Below are 19272 nucleotides of genomic sequence, written 5' to 3'. Positions count from 1 at the left end.
AATCTCCCCGGGCAGTGCCAGGCGCCTCGGACAGCGGTGCTCAGAAACAGGACAGAGAGGGCCTGAGCTTATCAGGGATGAACAGAAGAGGAAAAGGCATCTAATTAGACCTACCTGGAGATCCAAGCGTGATCTTCAAACAGAAGCTTCTGCAACTGAATGTCTAAGAATCTCCATTCTGTTAAAAAAAAAAAAAATAGAAAAAAAGATACAAATAAATGAGACAGGGCCTGTACCCAGCTTCAGTGAGGGCCAAGAGCAGAGTGGTCAGAGACCTGGTGAGGAACACAGGAGCCTGCGGTGGAATTCATCTGCCTCAACGTGGATGTCTCTAATGGAGGCGCCCACGTCCCAGCCAACCCTGGTCCCATTTCAGGCAACGGGGAGTTAGTCAGTATAACCAGTGAGTTCAAGGAACTGTTTATCTTACCCTCAAGTAAATGCTTATATGATCGGTCAGAGAGACCATGCACTGGATTCACTGATTTTATTCATTATATCTCCTTTAAAACAAAATAGGCCCCCAGGCCACTTGTGCAGGCAGAGACGATTACAGCTACAGCACAGACACACCGCTGAGGTCAGAGAAATGACAGCCCATCTCTGCTCTACCCAGTCTGGTGAATTTACACCTCCCTCACCCCCAGAACAGCTCCTGTAACCCCCAGAAGAAGGGAAATGGCAGATTCATCTGTTAAAGCTCTTCCCCTTCCTGCGAGCAATGGGACCAGTCACTGGACCAGAGACAGAGAGCCTGTCCCCCCACAGCCCCCAGCTCCTAAGGTCATCTAAGGAGACCTGTGGGTCCAAATTCTACCTCTTCTGAATCACAAGTACCGAGGGATTTCTGCCAGGCTGAGCAGCTCCCACCACATCTCCTGGCTGCGCTGGGTCCGTTGACCCAACTGGGAGGGACCCTTCAAAAACTGCCCCAGGGACCCAGAGATTCCCCAGCGGGCAGGGGCAGGGCTGTGCAAATGAGGGACCCCAACAGCCACTGCCACCCCCTGCCATCCCCAGCCCTCACAGCGCTGGTCACCTGCCAGCCCTCACAGCACTGACTGCTGCAACACACCAACCCCTCGCGGGGTGACGCCCTCCCTGCTCACCTCGAGGATGTGAGCTCTGGGGACAGCACGGGCTAGAACCCGGACACAGCGTCCTGGCTGCTGGAGGTGAGATGTGCACGGTCATCTCCCGCTGAGAGAGGAAAAAACGGCATTAGAAAGCCTCCACCTGACACAACAACAGCTTTAACTCATTTAAACCAGACACAGAAGATGCTTCTACAAACTTCTGACCCTAGTTTTTAAGAACAATACTCACTTTAGACTACTATGATTAAGTGGACGAAATCACACTAGATAATCTGAATGCCACTTGAAAGAGGGTTTAATATTTAGGCAAGCTGGGAGGGGATTTTGTCAGCCAGGAATCCATCAGCAAGCACTTGGATCTTTAAGGGAACCCCTTTTTGTAACACTGAATGGAGATTTTTAATTATAAAGCCATTCACTCCATGCAGGAGGAGATTATTCACTGTATCTAGCACACAGCTATTCATGCACACCCTATTTTTATTTTTAAAACAAGTGCCACTGAACAGTATTCCAGATGGCAGGCAAATGTGGGAAATCCTTCCAGAAATATTGGCAGCTCAAAGCAATTGTCCTCCTGTCCCACAGAGCATCCCCAAAGAAGACTGAGCTCCCCAACAGGTCTTGCCTGGCTGCAGTCCCTCCCCAGGAAGCCCAAAGACAAACATGATGCTGTCACAACACATGGGGACACTGTGCTTACATGGGGGGGCACGGGGATGGCCCCACATTGGGACACTGGAAGAGCTGGTGGCTCCTGACGCGTGTCGTGATGATGGGGATGAGCTGGTGGAGACTGCGGACATGGTGGGACATGGAGGGGGACACAGGGGGGTTTACAGCAACCCTGGGTGACCAGGACAGGCTGGTGACATCCCCCAGGGGGTCCCAGGGGAGGGGACAGTCTGGGGGGTGGTGTCCCCCAGAGTCACGTATTTCTCCAGAGAGAGGGTGGGGTTGTCCATCAGAGCCTTCGCCATCCCCATGAGGTAGATGAGCAGCACCAGGTTTTTCTGCACCACGTTGACTGGTGGTTGCCGATGGCTGAGTGTCGTTGTCCTCCTGCGCAGCTCCCACCGGCGGCTGAGCCTCAGGGCGTCTTCTTCTTCTCGGGCGGTCTTCCTCCATGTCAGGGCCCAGTGGGCGTGCAGCTGGGGCTCTCTTTCTGCCACCGGCACACTGCGTGAACATCGTGAGGAGGCTGGGGTCATCTCTGTTGAAGAGGGGGTTGTAGTAGAAGAGCAGCTACAGAATGCAAAGGAGAGGAGTTAGTTGCCATCACTGCAGGAAGGAGAAAGACAGAGGTCCCATAACTAAGCATCTGCATCAGAAAAGACAAACATGGGTGCGTATGAAAAAGGGCTCTCCGGGGCATTTTAACAGCCAAGTTTTGGCTGAATCAAATGTTAGTATCGGGTTTTGTTAAGCAATAACCAGCCTTGTGTTTTGGGCTCTTGGGAGCAGAGAAGTGCAGGGTTTTCAAAGGCCTAAAAAGCGATGGAGAAAGCCATGCACCACTAGTTTTCAGGCTCCTCAGCATGGAATGGACACGTTGGGAATAATGTGAGGCTGGCGTGTATCTTGTCAGCATTCAGCTGATGCCGCGAGAAGATTGAAATGTTTGGTGCAGCCGGGTACGGAGCAAGCACAATCGATGGGATGGTCTCTGCGTTTTCTGGGTTCAAAGCAAGCAGAAATAACCCAAATCCATTTTGTCAGCATTTCTGTTCCTCCGAAATCCTGCACTGAGAATTGCTGAAAATGACCCGTGAGCCAAAATCAGGTGATTTTCTCCCAGTGCCATGCTTGCTCCCTACCTTGAGAAGGTTTATTTTATGTGAAGGTGAACCTCTCCCCCTCCCCAGCTGTCCCGAGGGTTCGCTCATGTGCGGAGGACCTGACATACCTTGCCCAGAGCAGGCCCTGCTGCTGCTACTGCCTGCAGCTCCTCGATGGAGATGGAGATGATGGAATCCCTCTCCATTGTGCAGAATCCATGGAGGTAGAGTTGGAGAATGAAGCTTCCCATGGACTCGGTTTCAAAGATCTTGCGGTGTCCCCTCCTGCCCAGCACTTCCGTTCGGAAGAGTTTTTTGGCAATGACGACGCAGTTGCCATCGTCGGCCCACCAGATGGACTGGAAGTGCTGGCTGTTGACAACCTCCCAGAGCTTCTGGAAGAACAGCTGGACTGAAGCTGGGCTCGTGTTTTGAAGTGCTAAGGCTTGGACAATAAGCCCAAGCCAGAGTTGACCTATAGATGAATCCTGTATGTTTTATAACTGACAAGCATTGTATCAATAGGTATTGTACTAGAATTATAACAAACCACCTGTCTGGATGTAAAAGGTGGGAATATTGAAACCTGAACAATAGGTCTTGAACCGAAATTGCTAACTCCGTATGTAGTCATTAGTGAAATATGTATAGAAAATGTAACTTAAACATCATAAAACATGTATCCTTCTTTGTGTGTGTAAACAAGGTAACAAGACCACAATAACAGGGCCACAAAGACAATTGTCTGACCCTGTGACCTGGCGTGTGACCTTGCTCATAAATCACCTCGATAAGCTGGGAAAACTCCCTTAGTTTTTTCCCTGAGCCCTGGCCAGGCTCTGGGAAAATCTAACGTGAGACTGACTTCAGATATTTTCGCTTAAAACAAAAGGTGCCAGCTCTTCTGGCTTACTGATTTCAGGTATAAAAGGCTGGGCCTGCTCACAGCGACTTTGGAAGCCTCACCTATGGGTGGACGCACCACGTAGGATTTCCCACTTGCAGGGACAGGCTCTCCAAATCCTCGCTGTAACCGGGGCTGCCCAGCGACTGCAGATCTGGATGATGGTAAAGTATGCAAGTGGTGATGTATTTTTCTTAATCACTATTCTCTCTCTCTTGTAGTAATGATTTGATGCATTACCCTGTATTTTCCTATTTGTTTAAGCGCGCTACTTTGTCTTTTCTTACTGTATGTTTTCTATATTATTCTGTTATATTATTTAGTTATTTCTCGTAAATACGCCTGCTCTTTTCACTCTGGTGTCTGAGTTTAACTGATATGCCTGATCAGCAAAACATGTTTGCACAGATGTCATCTAGGAGGAGATGGCATGTCATGGGGGCCCGGGAGTCATCCGCAAAAGCTTGGAGGGCATTTTCTTGCAGGAGACGCCCGGTGGCAGCGTCCCAAGATACTCCTGTATCCCCTCCTGGATGGCTGGGAGAGGGTGAAGCTGGCCACCAAGCTGACCCCTCAGGGTCGGAAGCCTGGGATGTCTCCGGCGAAGGCGGCTCCATTTTAATTTGTTTTTTCATATCTTGGCTCACGCGTCCATCCATGGCCCTTTCTCTGACCGGTCTGGGTTGTGCCGGTCAGCAGAATGAAGGGCCCTGGTGCCAGGTGCCAACGTCGCCATGACGACAGTGCTGCATCCCAGTGACATGGCAGCCTGGCGCCCGTCTCCTGGCAACAGGAAGGGGAAAACAGAAGGAATTGCTAGAGAGCCCTGTTCCCTTCTCCTGGAGAGAGCCGTTTGGAGCCAAGGAGTGAGCGCAGCTGTCTTTGCTTTTGGCATGTCCTGCCAGGCCAGTGCTGCGTCCTGTTGGCCCTGGGAGCTGGTACCCAGGGAGGGACGGGGAAGGCCGCAGTGCTGGGCCTCCAAGTGCCCCGGAGCTGAAGTTTTTCCCTCGGGCACCTCCCCTCCCCGTGCAGAACTGCCCGTCCCCTCTTGTCTGGAATAACCCCCGCCGTGTGATTTCAGTAGCGCTGCTTCTGTCGTGGTGTGCGTGTCCTCAGAGGATGCTCTGAGCTTTCAGCAGGCTCTGCGTGCTGCTCCCGAGAATGAGCTGTAAGTGAAACAACACCGAAATCTCTTTTGCGATTGCAGTAAAGTGGTGCTCTGTCATAGCTCTCTGCTCTACCATAGCTGAGAGAATGAATAGGAGCCCAGTGTTACACCTTCCTGTTATTTAATGAACTTCAGCTGTCAGCTGACACTGAGATGGACCAAGGGTCCCTTCCAAGGGTCTGCTGGAGAGTCCCCAGCTCCACATACTCTCATTTACAGCTGTGGCTCCTGCCTTAAGTATTTACAGTACTATTTTCCCTTTCCCAGCACCTGACCTCTCTCATCCTGGCTCGGCAACTTTGCAACTCCTTATTTACTCTTTTTCTGGCATCTGGACCACATTTCATAGAACCATTTAGGTTGGAAAAGACCTTTAAGATCATCGAGTGCAGCTGTAGATCTAGCACTGCCAAGCCCGCCACTGCTTTCCCTGGATGTACGCAGGAACTGCTGCTCAGAAAATCACCTACGGAGTTCAAATGCAGGGAAAGGACAGGGAGGGGGAGTTGGCTTTGCAGTCCCTCCCAGCTAGGCCACCTGCTGCACTTTTCATCCTCAGCCTCCACAGCATTGTATAGACAGAGCAAGAAGAAGCTAAGCCCTCAGGTACACACCGTGCAAAAGAGATTCCAGGCCAAAACAGCCCAAAGGCCCTGTGCAAACCAAGGCGGGCAAGGCCAGCGGCACGAGGCAGGCAGCCCCCGTCCCCTCCACGTTTCACCCACAGCCCGGGTGCACTCACAGCGCAGGCCCGGGGAAGAAAGGGAGACAGGCCGGCACTTTCTCTCTCCGGGAGCAAAGCTTGCTCCCTGCCCGGCTCCGCTGGGGGGGAGAAGGGGCTCCAGCTCCCAGCCCCCGACATGGAAGCCTTCAGGTGCCTCTCGCCCAGCACAAGAGCCCCCATACACTGAGCTCCATCAGTAACCCCCTCCCCAGATCCTCCCCAAAAAAGCAGCTTCTGTGCAGGGACACAGATCCTGCAGGAGGACGAGTGCAACCCCCTGCCCCAGGCACCCCCCTGCCCCAGGCATCCCCTCTCGCACAAGGGATGTCCCCAGCCCCGAGGCCTGGGGCAGGGGGTGTCACCGCCCCCCCCCCCGAGCTCCCCCGCAGCCCCGGTCCCTGCTCCGCCCTGCTCCCAGGGACGCGGTGGGGGCAGCTCTGGGACCCCGGGGACAGAGGGGACAGGGATGCTCAGTGCCCAAAGCACCCAGTGAGCACAGCAAGCGGGCCCTGATAAATTTGCTTGCTTACTTCATATAACTTTGACACATTCTTCTACTCCTCACACTGAACAGCCCCAGCTCCTTCAATCTCTCCTCACAGGATTTATTCTCCAGGCCCTTCCCCAGCCTCGTTGCCCTCCTCTGCACTTGCTCCAGCACCTCGAGATCTCTCTCGGATTGAGGTGCCCAAAACTGGACACAACACTCCAGGTGTGGCCTCACCAGTGCAGAGCACAGGGGGACTATCACCTCCCTGCTTCTGCTGGTCACACTATTTCTAACACAAGCCAGGATGCCGTTGGCTTTCTTGGCCCCCTGGGCACACTGCTGGCTCATGGTCAGCTGCTTGTCTATTGCAGCTGGCTCTGCATCTTTAAGCCTGCCTATCCACCTGTTGGTGGCGCTCAGGTCGCAGGGCCAGATACCGCAGGGGGTTAAGACCTTCTCGGGGACATCAGTACAGACACCAATGTGGTGGATACAAAATGTCCGTTTATTGAACTGCCCAACTTGCATATATATACTCGCCAAGCACCGCCTCCGTGGGTGTGCCCTCGGCATTACAGGCCTACCCATTACCTTATTTAGTAACAAAGGAAAGGAGGGGAGGTTGTAACTACTCTTTCCGTACATCGCGAGATCTTCCGAGTGCCATTCCCTACGCTTGTGTAGGAGTCTGGGCCGCGCTGGGAGAAAGTTAGTGCAGACAGAAGAATGCAAGGAGGAAGACAAGGCCAGCAAAATAAGGCTGGCAAAAACACACAAGATAGCAGATAAGTGAGAAACACCTGTGGTCAGCAAAAGCACACAAGTCTGAGCAAAACAGGGTATGAGATAAGGGAGTTTTGGCAAGTTTTGGGCTTTATGTGCTAATTGAAATTAACCAATGCAAATGCTTGTAGAGGCGCGTGAACAGCTCGTGTAGATGACCTGTAGCCTATTAGAAGATAGATGAGTGCGTGTACGGAACTTAGTAGAATATAAATGTAACCAGAAAAGGAAAAAAAAAAAACAAACATGGACGACCTGATCATCACACTGGTGTTGCGTCGTTTCTGTTCCCGCATGGAGAAATAAGGACGCCGGCTAATGGTGACCCCGACACACTTGTCAATTAGAACCCCCAGATCCTTCTCTTCCAGACAGCTCCAGCCACAGCTCCCCGAGCCTGGAGCCATGCAGGGGGTTGTTGTGGCCCAAGTGCAGGACCTGGCACTTGCCCTTGTTGAAGCCCATCCCGTTGACGTTGGCCACCGATCCAATCTATCCGAGTCTCTCTGTGGAGCCCATACGCCATATCTGGGGATGTAAGAATTGGTAAGTCTGAGTGGTTTCCTTCAGCGTATGATGGTGCAGGACAGTCATAATTGGCGTGTAGATCGTATGCTTCTAAGTTAAAAGGACACCGGGCAAACGCGATGAATTCATGTAAGAAGCGTTCAGTGCGATTCAGCAACAATGGCTTTAGCTCGTCAGCAAAGGCCTGACTGTCCAGATCATACCTGGTCACGTTACTCACGATAACGCGCTGCACAACGTTTGCCAACGATCCTCGGGCACCGAGCTGGACTGTAAGTTCTCGCTTCAACCAAGGAGCCAACCTGTGAAGGCAAGCAGGGTTGCGGCGGAAAAACTCTGCTGAAACGTCTCGATAGCGGCCACCGCCCTGAATGCTACGAATCCACCCAGCGCTGCGGTACAGAGCTCTGCGGAAGCTGATCATGTCCTCCTCCGGAATCCGCGGCAGAGAGGTGCCCTCTGCGCTCGCCTGCCTCATCCAGGCCAGAGTCCTTAGCATAAGCTGGATCTCTCCGACCCTCTCCCGCACGGGTTGGTCAGACAGCCCGTCAAACAGTACCCCGTTATCTGGTGACAGCGTCCTTGGGGAAGGTGAACTGCCAGCGCGGCGTTCCCCCGCTAAGGCAGAGCTGTTTTCTGACGGGCTGGGTATATACTCTTCAACGGCATCGTCAGCACGAATCGTATGGAAAATGGAAAGAAAGGGTCGCTTGCAGAGGGGGCATTCTGCTTTGCTGTCTGACCACTCCTGCACACAGCTGAAACAGAACCTGTGCAAGCAGCGATCTAGATAGGCGACATTGTCACATCTGTCCAAGCAGATGGGGCATCTCGAGTCAGGAGATGCATCTGCTGGCAGCTTGCTGGTGCCACCTTTTGGCGAAAAATTGCCATCTTCTGAAAACTCCTTATCTGCTGAAGCCATGTTCTACGAGAGAAAGACACCAAAGATCATCGCTATCTCAGAGAGACAAAAATGTTACAGTTTAGACACAGGAACCTCTAACAGTCACCTTCAAGGCTGCAGAACCCTGTGTGGGCACCGAGAGAACCGAACAGAGACGCAGCACGACCTGACCGCTCGGCTTGGCTTCTCCTCACGGTGAGATCTGGCTCTTCAGGGTTCAAGTTTTGAACAGAGCGTGACTAATGCCGGTGTGTGTGAAGGGCACAGGCAGGGCTCTGTCTGCCACCCCACTCATAAACAACTGCTTGGATGCAGTGAGTTTATGATTAACACGGTGTCCTTTGAAACACACTTCCAAGGGAGACCAGGGTTTAGACAGGAAAAAGACGAGAGCATATTTTGACAAAAGTCAAACCAAGTAATTGCGCTGGAACTAAACTCTCCAAGCTGTGCTGGCCCTGTCCTGCTCCTGCCCCCTGCCCACGAGCAGCCGCACGAGCCTCTGCCGGGCACTCGTGCTGGACCACATACGGCTCCTTGGGCTGAGCCACCCCCAGGGATGTTTTCCAGCCCAAACGAGTCTTTGTTTTCAGGAGTGAAGCAGAAGCAGCCGGGGGTCCTTCCCACCCCCAGCCTCGGGTACACGCCACCTGTGGATCTAGTCAGGCTGTCGAGCACGATTGGCCAGAAATCCGCCTATTTTGCAGTTATTTCGGGGATCCCCATTCCCTTGAGGCATTCCGCAGCGGAGATCAGTCCCCGCGCTGCTCCCAGACCCGCAGCCCGGGTTTCCCAGCGAGCTCGGGAGCGCGTCGTACCCGCCCGCCGGACACCGGGCACCGAGTCTGCCGTGCGGGGCAGCGAGACACACGGACAGGGACGGTCGCGCACACCCCGGGGCACACCCGCACGGACACGGGGAGGGGGGGAAAGGGGCTCCCGCCTCCCCGGGGCGACAGCGCCCGCCCGCCGCGGGACGCCGCCCCGCCCAGCGCCCTCCCCCGCGCCTCCCGCCCGCCCCGTCCCGGGCCGCCGGCCCACCCGGAGGGCTCCGGCGCCGCTCCCCGCCCCCAGCTCACCGCTCCCGTCCGGGCCGGGGCCGGGGCCGCGGCCGCCTCCAGCCCGCGGCGCGCCCGGCAGCGTCCGGAGCCGGGAGTGTCCTGCGGCTCCTCCCGAGCGGGCGGCGGCGGCGGCGGCGTTGCCGCGGGACCGACGCCGCGGGAGCCGTTGCCATGGCAGCCGCTGCCCCCCGCTGCCTGCCGGGAGCGGCGCGCGGGCGCCCCGTCGTAGCGTCACTTCCGGCGGCGGCGGCGGCGGCGGCTGGGCCTGGCCGGGGGCCGCGGGCGCTGCCGAGCGGAGGAGGCCGCGGAGGGGCCGGGCCCGGCGCGGCGCGGCTCTGCCGGGGCGGCGGGACCCGCGCCCGTTCTGCCGCCCGGGGCGTGCCGGGGCCGGCGGGAGCCGCGGCGGGGGCAGGTCCGAGCGCGCCGCCCGGGGCGGGGGGGCGGCGGGCCTGAGGCCGCCCGGCCTGGAGGGCGGGTTTCCCGCCCGCGGGCAGGCGGGGAGCGGGGCCGGGCGTCCCTCTGGGCGGCGGCAGCGGACACCGGGACCTGGCGGGTACCGGGGGGGGTCCCGGGGCTGCCGCCGCCAGCGCGCCGTGTTCTGTCCCGCCGGTGCTGCCGCCGCGGTGCTGCTTTCCTGGGGCCTCCTGCTCACCAGCCGCCCCCCTTGGAGTCGGTTAAACGTGACATCCCCGCACTTCTCCTGGCGTCTGGGGGAGATGCGATCGCTTTGGCTCCCCAGAGGCAGCACCAGGCCCACGGGCTGTGACCTGCAGTCCTGCTTCGCCTGCTGCTGCCGCAACTTGCTCGCTTTACTCACCCAGTTCCTCCAGTAGCTGCACCCGGGACACACCTACTGGTCGTGTCCCAGCGGCTGGAGCTGAGACCCTCACTGTCACCTGTGCCCTTTGCTGGCACCCAGACCCTAACCCACTCCCACGGCTGGCACGATAGACGGGATCTGATCCAGAACCGTCCCAACTTGGTGAACTTCCTCACTGCCGTGTGCGTGTGTTGGCTCTTAGGCGAGGTGGGATCCACCGGGAGAGTCCATCTCTGGAACTCCCTGAATCACCGGAATGGGAAGATGGAAGAAGGTGCCCCAGGCTCTTCGCAGGGGGATTTTCACTGATGAGCTGAAAAGAAGCAGTTCTGGAAGTTAAATGGCTCTGTTGTGTCAGTAGATCTCCACACTCGCACTCCTCACCTTTTTTTTCTTTTTCTTACACTTTGTCTCGCTGCTTGCTCCATTGCCTGAAAGGCTATCTTCATTTTTGAGGCAGTCACTGAATTTTGGGGAAGTGTTCCTGCCTCTGGAAAAGGAGGCTGTGAGAAAGAAAACAGGTCGTCACAACAAATGTTCCCAGCCGAGTCCTAACGTGGCTTCTGTAGCGGGGGGACGGACAAAGGAAGGACGCTTATGATTCATTGTGATTTTGCAAACAGTCTTTGAGTTCTAATTTCCATCATGTTTTTACTCTTCCCTTCTTTCCAGGGAGTGAAGCCGATTTCAGCTCTTCAAGAGGCATGTGCAGTATTTTAGCCCCTGAAGTCCACGTGTCTGCTGTTGGAAGCAAAAGATCTTCTTTTTCTCGCAGGTAAGCAAAGCAATTTTTCCTTTTTTGCTCCCCACAGGCCTTCGATGCCATCTCTTGTAACTGCCCAACCGCAGCCAACCCCCAAACCCCCCTGCCTGGACTGGCTCCAGCAGCAGAGACAGACGGGATTTTTGGAAAAAGACTGGTGAGAAAGGGGATGGCTTTCCCAGGACAAGAGGTAAAATCTCTCTCCTCTCTCACCAGCTGTCCCGCCTCCCTGCTGATGTCATAAATGCACCTTCCAGTGATGCGGACTGATGTCACAGGGGGATGCCCCACATCACAGGGGATGTCTCCCCGGTGCCGCAGCCGTGCCAGCACTTCCCAGCAAGGCCTGGGCGCTGCTGGACACTGCTCAAGGGCTCCCCAGTGCTGCCCTTCGGAGCTGCTCCAGAGCCAGCACCAGGGTCGGGAGGCAGCAGGGCTGCACTGGCGGACCCTCGCTGACAGGCAAGAGGAGCAGGGGCACATCGGAGAAGAGAGGAGACACTCTCTGAAGAGCATCTTTTTACCGGAGCTGCAGACGAGCAACAAGTGCAATGGAGGGTTGCTGCACCGTGGCTGTCAGCTTTGAGCTGTGCAGCTTGTTCCCCACGCTCCTGCAGCTCTCCCCCGAGGGTAAGGTTTTCAGGAGCTCCTTCCCAAAGGACAGTGGGGCTGTCCACTGTCAAAAGCTGGGGCTGCTGGGTTGTGGGAGTGGCTGGACAGGGCTGGGGGCTGCTGCGAGAGCCCTGCCTGAGGGTCCCACCGGGCTCAGGGGACCATGTGGCAACCAGGACCCACGGTTGGCATGTTCCCCTTGTGAAGGGGGCCATCCAGGGCCAGCTTCCCCTGGGAGCTGGTACCTCTTGGGGTTCTGGCTCTGGGATGAAAAGGGGTCCTGCATCCCAGCTGCGTTAGATGGCCACAGCCCTGGTCCTCAGCCCTTCTCACATCCCCATTTCTGCTTCAGCCCTGCCCCAGGAGCAGCGTAAGGCTGGCAGTCATAAATTGGGGCACAGCCCAGCTCCGCAGCCACGGCAGCGTTTGTCTGGGCTGGTTTTGGACACCTGCATCTGGCACCCCCTGGGCGAGGACCTTGCCAGGAGGCTGTGAGATGGCTGGCCTGGAGCCTGACACCTCTTTCCTTCCCTTGCTTTGCAGAGGTTGTGGCTATCTGGGATGCCGTGTCTGCATACATCCTGGGACAGCTGAAACTGGACAAGGTGGGCTGGCGTCTTGGTCCCCCTTTTCTCTCCCGATCCCGGGCCCCGGCGAGCAATCCCTCCCTGAGCATCATGGCAGCACACCAAGACAACCCCGTGTGCCCACAGCTGCTTCTTGGTCAGCCAGGAGAGAAAGCAAGTCCAGATCTAGTCTGAGAAAGCATTTGGCACACAGGATGCGGGCTTCCCTTTTCCTGTGATCAGAGCGACGAGACCAAGCAGAGAGACACGGGATTATGCTGGGTCCATGCCAAGGATAATCGCTGGGAATCAGTCCAAGGGCTATTCCCTGTGCTGGAAATGCCGGGGATCTTCTCTAGCCGAAGGATGTTAGCAAATATCTTGAGGAGGGGAAGACAAGAAATGGAGAACGTGGGCTCTTCCCAAAGCTTTCACTTTTCCCATCTCTGAAGTCTGCACTCATCAGCCTTTTTGTCTTTTTCCTGGGCAGGGTGTCCTGGTCACAGGACTCGGGACCTTCGCTGTGGTCCAAGAGCGATTCAGCGGCGAAGAAGAGGTGTATGTGGTTCGAAGACCAGTCTTCCAGCTGGACATTGACACGATATGTCTGCAGGAGCTCGCATTCCCCACAGTGGCTATCCCTGGTGAGAAGACAGTGGCCAACCTCCACTTGCCCCCTCCATGTCTGGGGGCGGGGTGCGTGCTCTCTGCTCTTTGGAAAGGGAGAGGAGAAGTCGAGAATTGCCTCCAAGGGTCAGGGGGTGGCTTGAGCTCCCCCAAAACAAAGTACTCCCCACGAGCTGTTTCTGTAAATGACCTTTGCTCTGGCAGTTTGTCAGGAACCTGACATGGAAATTTGGCCTGCTGTGGCACTGACGATGTTCCTCCTCCTCGCAGGCAACATTGAGATCAAGACGCTGAACTACGGGTGGCTATCGCAAGCCACCTCCTTCCCGCCGCACGTGGTGCAGGACTGTGTGCAAGAGACCATCTTCCTGTACTCTTTCCAGCTGAGGAACAGGCAGCGCCTGGCCTTCGCCTTCAAGGACATTGGCGTGCTGTCCTGCAGAGATGACGTCCTGTGCATGCGGTTTTATTACGACTGCGTCACGGGGCTGGAGAGCGAGGCCAGCCAGATCGCGCTGCTTCACACTGTAAGTCGCTCAGGTTTTGAGGGCTGCTTCAGCGTCTTCGGGAAGCCTGGTGAAGGGTGAGCCACCCAGTTGTCACTGGCCAGCCTGGACGTGGCAGGCCAGTCCAATGCCTGTCCCTGTGCTCACCCCCACTGAGCTCTCCGTGAGCACAGAAAGTTTCTCCCGAGTTTCTGGGTCCTTGCCCAACAAAGAGCCCTGCAGGGTTATTGCGCAGTGTCAGTGTTTGCTGTGCAGCTCCTCCAGAGCAGAGCAAGGGCTAAAGTTCATGGGGGAGGATTTGGGAGAGAGGTTTGGAGAAGTGGCTCTCTTTTGGAGCGGGAGACAGCTCTGCTTTCTCTGGGAGCCGAGAGAAAACTGCCTTGGAAACCTTCTGACAGCTCCGTGTGGCTTTGCAGAGGCTGTGGATGCCGAGCGGGGCTCTCTCCAGGGGAGCACCCACTGCTCAGGGGATGGAGGCTGCTCCTGCCCACGCGTTCCCCAGGTGAGTGCGTTTCCTCTGCAGCCCTCGGCAGACTGAGCCCGCGGCTTCCCAGCTCCTGCTCCGGAGTTGTCGGGGCTCGACGCTCAGCACCAAGTCAGGGATCAGCCCTGCAGTGACTGGTTTCTGGTTAGCTGGTGCTGAGCTGGGGCGAGGCCTGTGTTCTCCCGGAGTGATCGGGCACGGCGAGTGTTTCTCATGCCCAGCCTGACGTCGTCCACATCAGACAGAACCAACTGCACAGGGTTAAAGCTCCACTTTCTGGTGCTGGGGGGAGGTTGCCAACAGAACCTGTGCATGGCCACCACGGGGAAAGGGATGCCATGCCTGGCACGACAGTCAGGATTAGTGCTGGGAAGCTGCAGGGGGTAACGGTCACCCTTCTTCAGGCCTGTGTCATCATTTGCTTTCCAGGTTTCGGTTCATTGTTACAGGCGGAGCAGCGGCCAAGGATTTCTCCACCTGGCACAAGAAGGCTGGAGAAAAGCACAGGCCCAGAAGAAGCACGGGAACGGGTCCGTGCTGTCCAGGGCTGACCACAGCCCAGTTGAAATGCCCTCCCCATGGGGCTGCTCCAGAGAGCTTCCTCCCAGCTGCAGAGGCGTGTCCTGGGAAGCTGCTGCAGAGACGGGTGGCACTTCCCCTGCCTGTGCTGCCAACGCAGGGGCCAGGCACCAGGCAGCAAGACACAGGCAAGAAGCCTTCTGCCAGGTGAGACCCTTGTGGGAAGGGATGAAAGGGATCCCTGCACTCACGCAGGAGAGACATCCCCTTGGGACACTCTGGCTCCAGGGACTCGGGAGGGTCCCTGGCACATGTCCCACGGTTTTTCAGAGCTTGTCTGCCCCATCGCAGGCCCCTCAGTGAGGAAGGCAGGGGATGTTTGTGCACTCTAGCTCCCTTGTCCTTACAACAGAGCGGAGGGGCACTCCTCTCCCACCCATCTAATGGGGCTCAGGAAAGGCTCCCCCCTGCCCTGGGAAATGGCCCCACCTCTCCCGCTGCTTCTGCCAGCCTGGGGAGCTTTGATGCCCAGTGAAAATGGGAGACCAACCTCCCCACGCTCATGCCTACTCCTCCCGGTGTCTCTTTGCAGTGTGCTCCCCCCGTGCCCAGGCAGCTCCCCCAGGACAAAGGAGACAGGCCGGCAGGGGCCAGCTTCTCCAGACAGGTCCACCGCTGCGCTCCCGGCATCCGAAGGCTGCAGGAGAGCACTGCAGGTACGTGCCTTGCCGTGACTACCGTGCTGTTTGAGACTTGGCAGAAGCCTCTTTGTGCAGAGAGTCCTCCTGAAAGGATCCCTTGCGTTCCTTGGAACCTGTCTGTCACCTCCTTCAGGTCTTCTTCACAAAAAGGAAGGTGCTGCACACCCTCCCCGCCTGTTATTGCCCCCTGGGTTGTCATGAAACACTTTGCCCTGGCCAGGGGCTATGGAAAATGTACAAGTCCTTTCTAGGGTGTTGGCAGCGGAGATCTTTGGTCACGCAGCTGTGTTTGTCATGAGCTGAGGAGCCTGGCGTGACTCCACGGCCCCTGGCATGTCAAGGGCAAAGCTGAGGCAAGGGGCAGCAACACGGGTCAGACCCGACGGAAGCCCCTCCAGGAGCTGAGACTAATCCTGCCTGCTGCTGCATTTCTGTCCCCTCCAGGAGGTCCGGCAGCTGTCTGCAGAGTGGGAGAAAGGGCAGAACTGGTGGAAGGAGTGGCGAGAGCAAGCAAAGGCAGAATGGGAGGCAAGGGAAGCCTGGTCTGCAGGGGAGCACCGACAGCCACCCCAGGTATGGGCAGTGGTGGGCACTGCAGAGAGCAGCAGCGACTCTTTCTGTCGGGGCACCCAGGGCAGCAGGTCTCCAGGGGATGGGAGCAGGACTAACACCCAGCTGCAGGGCAGGGCTTTGCCTGCTCATCCCTGTGGGGGAGAGATTGGCAGCAGGATCCAAGGGGCAGGAGCAGCCGTCAGCCAGGATGGCAGGCACGCGGTGCTGAGTCTCCTGACTCCAGGTCCTGCTGCAGGCCCCTTTCAAGAGTCTTCTGGGAAGCAGCACCTCTGTTTCCCATCTGTTTGCTGAGACTGTCTCCTCCTTGGCAGGCACTTGGCTCTTGGACTCCTCACCCTCCAGCCCAGCCCAGGAGAAAGGAGGCCAACAAGAGGTGGAGACAGGCTGAAAACCCTCTCCCAGCAGAGCAGATGACAGCAGCAGCCGCCCAGCTGGGAAGACTCCAGACTGAGTAAGTGTGCACCAGCTCTGGACACAGCCTGGGGCAGTCGAGCAGCCGTGACCCCGCAGAGACGGCCAGGTCCTCCATCCCTGCGTCCTGGGGTTCCACAGGAGACCCTCTGATGTCTCCTGACATGGCCGTGACCTGGCTTACCCCTCTCCGGGCCAAGGCCCAAAACTCACCCCAGGGTGAAAGGGTGGGTACACGCGGGACTGGGGGGTGCAGGGGCTGGACGAGGGGAGAGGCAGAGGGGGTCTCCGGCAGAGGCTGAGGGCTGTTGTTCCCTGTTGTTGCAGCCACCTTTCCCCACGAGCGGTCCAGGTCCTCAGAAGGCTGGAGCCGTATCACCAACGGAGGGACATATTCAAGCAGGTCACTGAGAACAACAGGCGGTGTCAAGAGCAGCAGAGGCAGCTCCCCTGGTAATTGTCTCCAAAAAGGGCTGTGCTTCCCCTGGCTGCAAGGCCCATCCCTCCACTGAGGGCAGCCCTGGGGGAAAGAGGGGATTTCTCTGACACCCCTCATGAGGCAGCAGCAGCATCTGGAGGCTGGCTTTGGGCTGGACCAACCCAAGGGGGACTGCCTGGGCACCCAGAAGAGGCTTTCCATGTGGCATGTAAAAGTCCTGGCTGCAGACAGAGGGATCCCTCTGATGGCTGGCTCTCCCCTTTCCAAACCAGAGAGCGTGTCCTTCCCTGGCACAGTCCTGCCCCAAGACACCTTGCCCCGAGGCGGGACACCTGCATGGGACACCCAAGGTCTTGGCTGCCCTTGGCTGAGCAGCTGCCCCTGGGACCTGCTCAGGGGCTTGGGCACAAGGGGCCTCTCCCAGCTCACAGACGCCTTGAGGCTCCATCGCACGCAGATCCCATCCCGGGTGGCTGGAGCTCAGCCTGCGGGACTTCTCTGCCTTCTCCCTGCCCGTAACATCTCACACTTCTCTTTCTTCCTCCCCGCACTAGATGCTGGTACGGCAGCGGACAGGGAAGTGTCAGCAGGCTCCAGGCGTGGCTGTTAGCAGAGGGGCTGCTGGAGTCTTCCCACTCCGAGTTTCATCTGGTTTCCTGGCCTGTCCTGAGCGAGAATCGTCCCCCAAAGGCATCAATCTCCAAGGACTCCACTCCACGGGGACCTCTCTCTGCTTGCCTTCAGACTCTTTTGTGCCTCTCAGCTGTGTTTATTGCTGTGCAGTTCTTCTGAAATAAACGGTTGGCCCATGGAGCTGTCAGTCGGGAGTGTGTCGTCTCTCCCAACCCGAGCCCTGGCGGGGCTGCCTCCGGCCCTTGCAGGAGGGCTGGGGCAATGGGCTCGGGGCCGGGGCTGTGGATTCCATTATTCTGGGGGCTGGAGGGTGCTGGGCTGGTGCCACAGCAGCTGGCTGCCTGTGCTGGCTGGGCGTGGAGGCCGGGCTGGAGGCGGGCGGGCCGGGCGCTTGTCCGGGCTGGCGAGGGCCAGGCCCCTGGGGCTCTGTGGCAGGCGGGACAGGTTTCCAGCACAGGCGATGGCTGCTGGTGTCGGGCCCAGCTCTCGGGGTGCCGGGGTGGACGGTCTGGCTGTCCAGGGGCGAGGGACGGCTGCTGGTGTTGGGCTGGGATGAGACTCAGGGTTCTATTGAACCATTTTGTTCAGTTATATCATCTTGCCCTGTTCAGGCTTAAGTAGAAAGGTCACAGTTCTTGCCCAGGAATCACCTGCTTAGCTATAATTATCACATAAACGGCGTCATTACCAACGTAAGGTCAGCTTACTCGCCACCATTACACCAGGTGGACATTGTGAGATGGTTATTTCACTCTATTTTCTCATCTAGATGAAGACCCATCAAGATCTTCTAGATGTTGCATCTCAAGGGAGCCAGGAAAGGAGGAGGAGAATTTCCAGGACTAATCTCTTGCCCCTCCAGCCCACTGCTAAGTGGCTGAGTGCTTTCTAAATCAAGTCTCGCTACCCAGGAAGCCTCACCCGTCACCTTTATATTCCAGTCCCTCTGGATTTTATCACTTTGGTACTGTCATCCTGCAATTAATGACAAAAGCTCTACCATAGCTGAGAGAATGAATAGGAGCCCAGTGTTACACCTTCCTGTTATTTAATGAACTTCAGCTGTCAGCTGACACTGAGATGGACCAAGGGTCCCTTCCAAGGGTCTGCTGGAGAGTCCCCAGCTCCACATACTCTCATTTACAGCTGTGGCTCCTGCCTTAAGTATTTACAGTACTATTTTCCCTTTCCCAGCACCTGACCTCTCTCATCCTGGCTCGGCAACTTTGCAACTCCTTATTTACTCTTTTTCTGGCATCTGGACCACATTTCATAGAACCATTTAGGTTGGAAAAGACCTTTAAGATCATCGAGTGCAGCTGTAGACCTAGCACTGCCAAGCCCGCCACTGCTTTCCCTGGATGTACGCAGGAACTGCTGCTCAGAAAATCACCTACGGAGTTCAAATGCAGGGAAAGGACAGGGAGGGGGAGTTGGCTTTGCAGTCCCTCCCAGCTAGGCCACCTGCTGCACTTTTCATCCTCAGCCTCCACAGCATTGTATAGACAGAGCAAGAAGAAGCTAAGCCCTCAGGTACACACCGTGCAAAAGAGATTCCAGGCCAAAACAGCCCAAAGGCCCTGTGCAAACCAAGGCGGGCAAGGCCAGCGGCACGAGGCAGGCAGCCCCCGTCCCCTCCACGTTTCACCCACAGCCCGGGTGCACTCACAGCGCAGGCCCGGGGAAGAAAGGGAGACAGGCCGGCACTTTCTCTCTCCGGGAGCAAAGCTTGCTCCCTGCCCGGCTCCGCTGGGGGGGAGAAGGGGCTCCAGCTCCCAGCCCCCGACATGGAAGCCTTCAGGTGCCTCTCGCCCAGCACAAGAGCCCCCACACACTGAGCTCCATCAGTAACCCCCTCCCCAGATCCTCCCCAAAAAAGCAGCTTCTGTGCAGGGACACAGATCCTGCAGGAGGACGAGTGCAACCCCCTGCCCCAGGCACCCCCCTGCCCCAGGCATCCCCTCTCGCACAAGGGATGTCCCCAGCCCCGAGGCCTGGGGCAGGGGGTGTCACCGCCCCCCCCCCCCCGAGCTCCCCCGCAGCCCCGGTCCCTGCTCCGCCCTGCTCCCAGGGACGCGGTGGGGGCAGCTCTGGGACCCCGGGGACAGAGGGGACAGGGATGCTCAGTGCCCAAAGCACCCAGTGAGCACAGCAAGCGGGCCCTGATAAATTTGCTTG

General features: G+C 57.2%; 3 protein-coding genes across 6 annotated transcripts; 1 reads left to right on the top strand and 2 right to left on the bottom strand.

Moving 5' to 3' along the window:
* Positions 1-1190: 1190 nt before the first annotated feature.
* Positions 1191-4515, bottom strand: LOC141954499 (uncharacterized). The gene is made up of 4 exons (XM_074894101.1): positions 4454-4515; positions 3004-3247; positions 1801-2342; positions 1191-1200 (listed from the first exon to the last, which is right to left on the bottom strand). The coding sequence occupies exons 1-4, from the start codon at positions 4513-4515 to the stop codon at positions 1191-1193; spliced, it is 858 nt and encodes a 285-aa protein (XP_074750202.1).
* Positions 4516-6645: 2130 nt separating this feature from the next.
* LOC141954498 (uncharacterized) lies at positions 6646-11086 on the bottom strand. The gene is made up of 6 exons (XM_074894100.1): positions 10916-11086; positions 10645-10763; positions 10372-10503; positions 9823-10273; positions 9459-9635; positions 6646-8400 (listed from the first exon to the last, which is right to left on the bottom strand). Exons 1-6 carry the CDS (start codon positions 11084-11086, stop codon positions 7288-7290), a joined length of 2163 nt encoding a protein of 720 aa, XP_074750201.1. The 3' UTR covers positions 6646-7287.
* Positions 9723-17281, top strand: LOC141954736 (uncharacterized). 4 transcript variants are annotated; one of them, XM_074894530.1, is made up of 13 exons: positions 9723-9852; positions 10933-11035; positions 11240-11653; positions 12179-12240; positions 12692-12845; positions 13099-13355; positions 13751-13836; positions 14248-14544; positions 14930-15053; positions 15483-15611; positions 15923-16062; positions 16350-16475; positions 17016-17281. In XM_074894530.1, coding segments are annotated over exons 3-13 (1455 nt in total). In that variant the 5' UTR covers positions 9723-9852; positions 10933-11035; positions 11240-11574; the 3' UTR covers positions 17017-17281. The 4 variants fall into 4 exon arrangements, with proteins under 4 accessions (XP_074750631.1, XP_074750633.1, XP_074750632.1 ...); XM_074894532.1 differs by having other exon boundaries at positions 9753-9852; positions 10933-10962; positions 11073-11653; XM_074894531.1 differs by lacking the exon at positions 9723-9852 and having other exon boundaries at positions 10007-10962; positions 11073-11653.
* The last annotated feature ends 1991 nt before the right edge of the window (positions 17282-19272 follow it).

This window comes from Strix uralensis, chromosome 25 (genome assembly GCF_047716275.1).
Source record: "Strix uralensis isolate ZFMK-TIS-50842 chromosome 25, bStrUra1, whole genome shotgun sequence".
Lineage (NCBI taxonomy): Eukaryota > Metazoa > Chordata > Aves > Strigiformes > Strigidae > Strix > Strix uralensis.
This window is presented reverse-complemented; position numbering and strand designations above follow the sequence as displayed.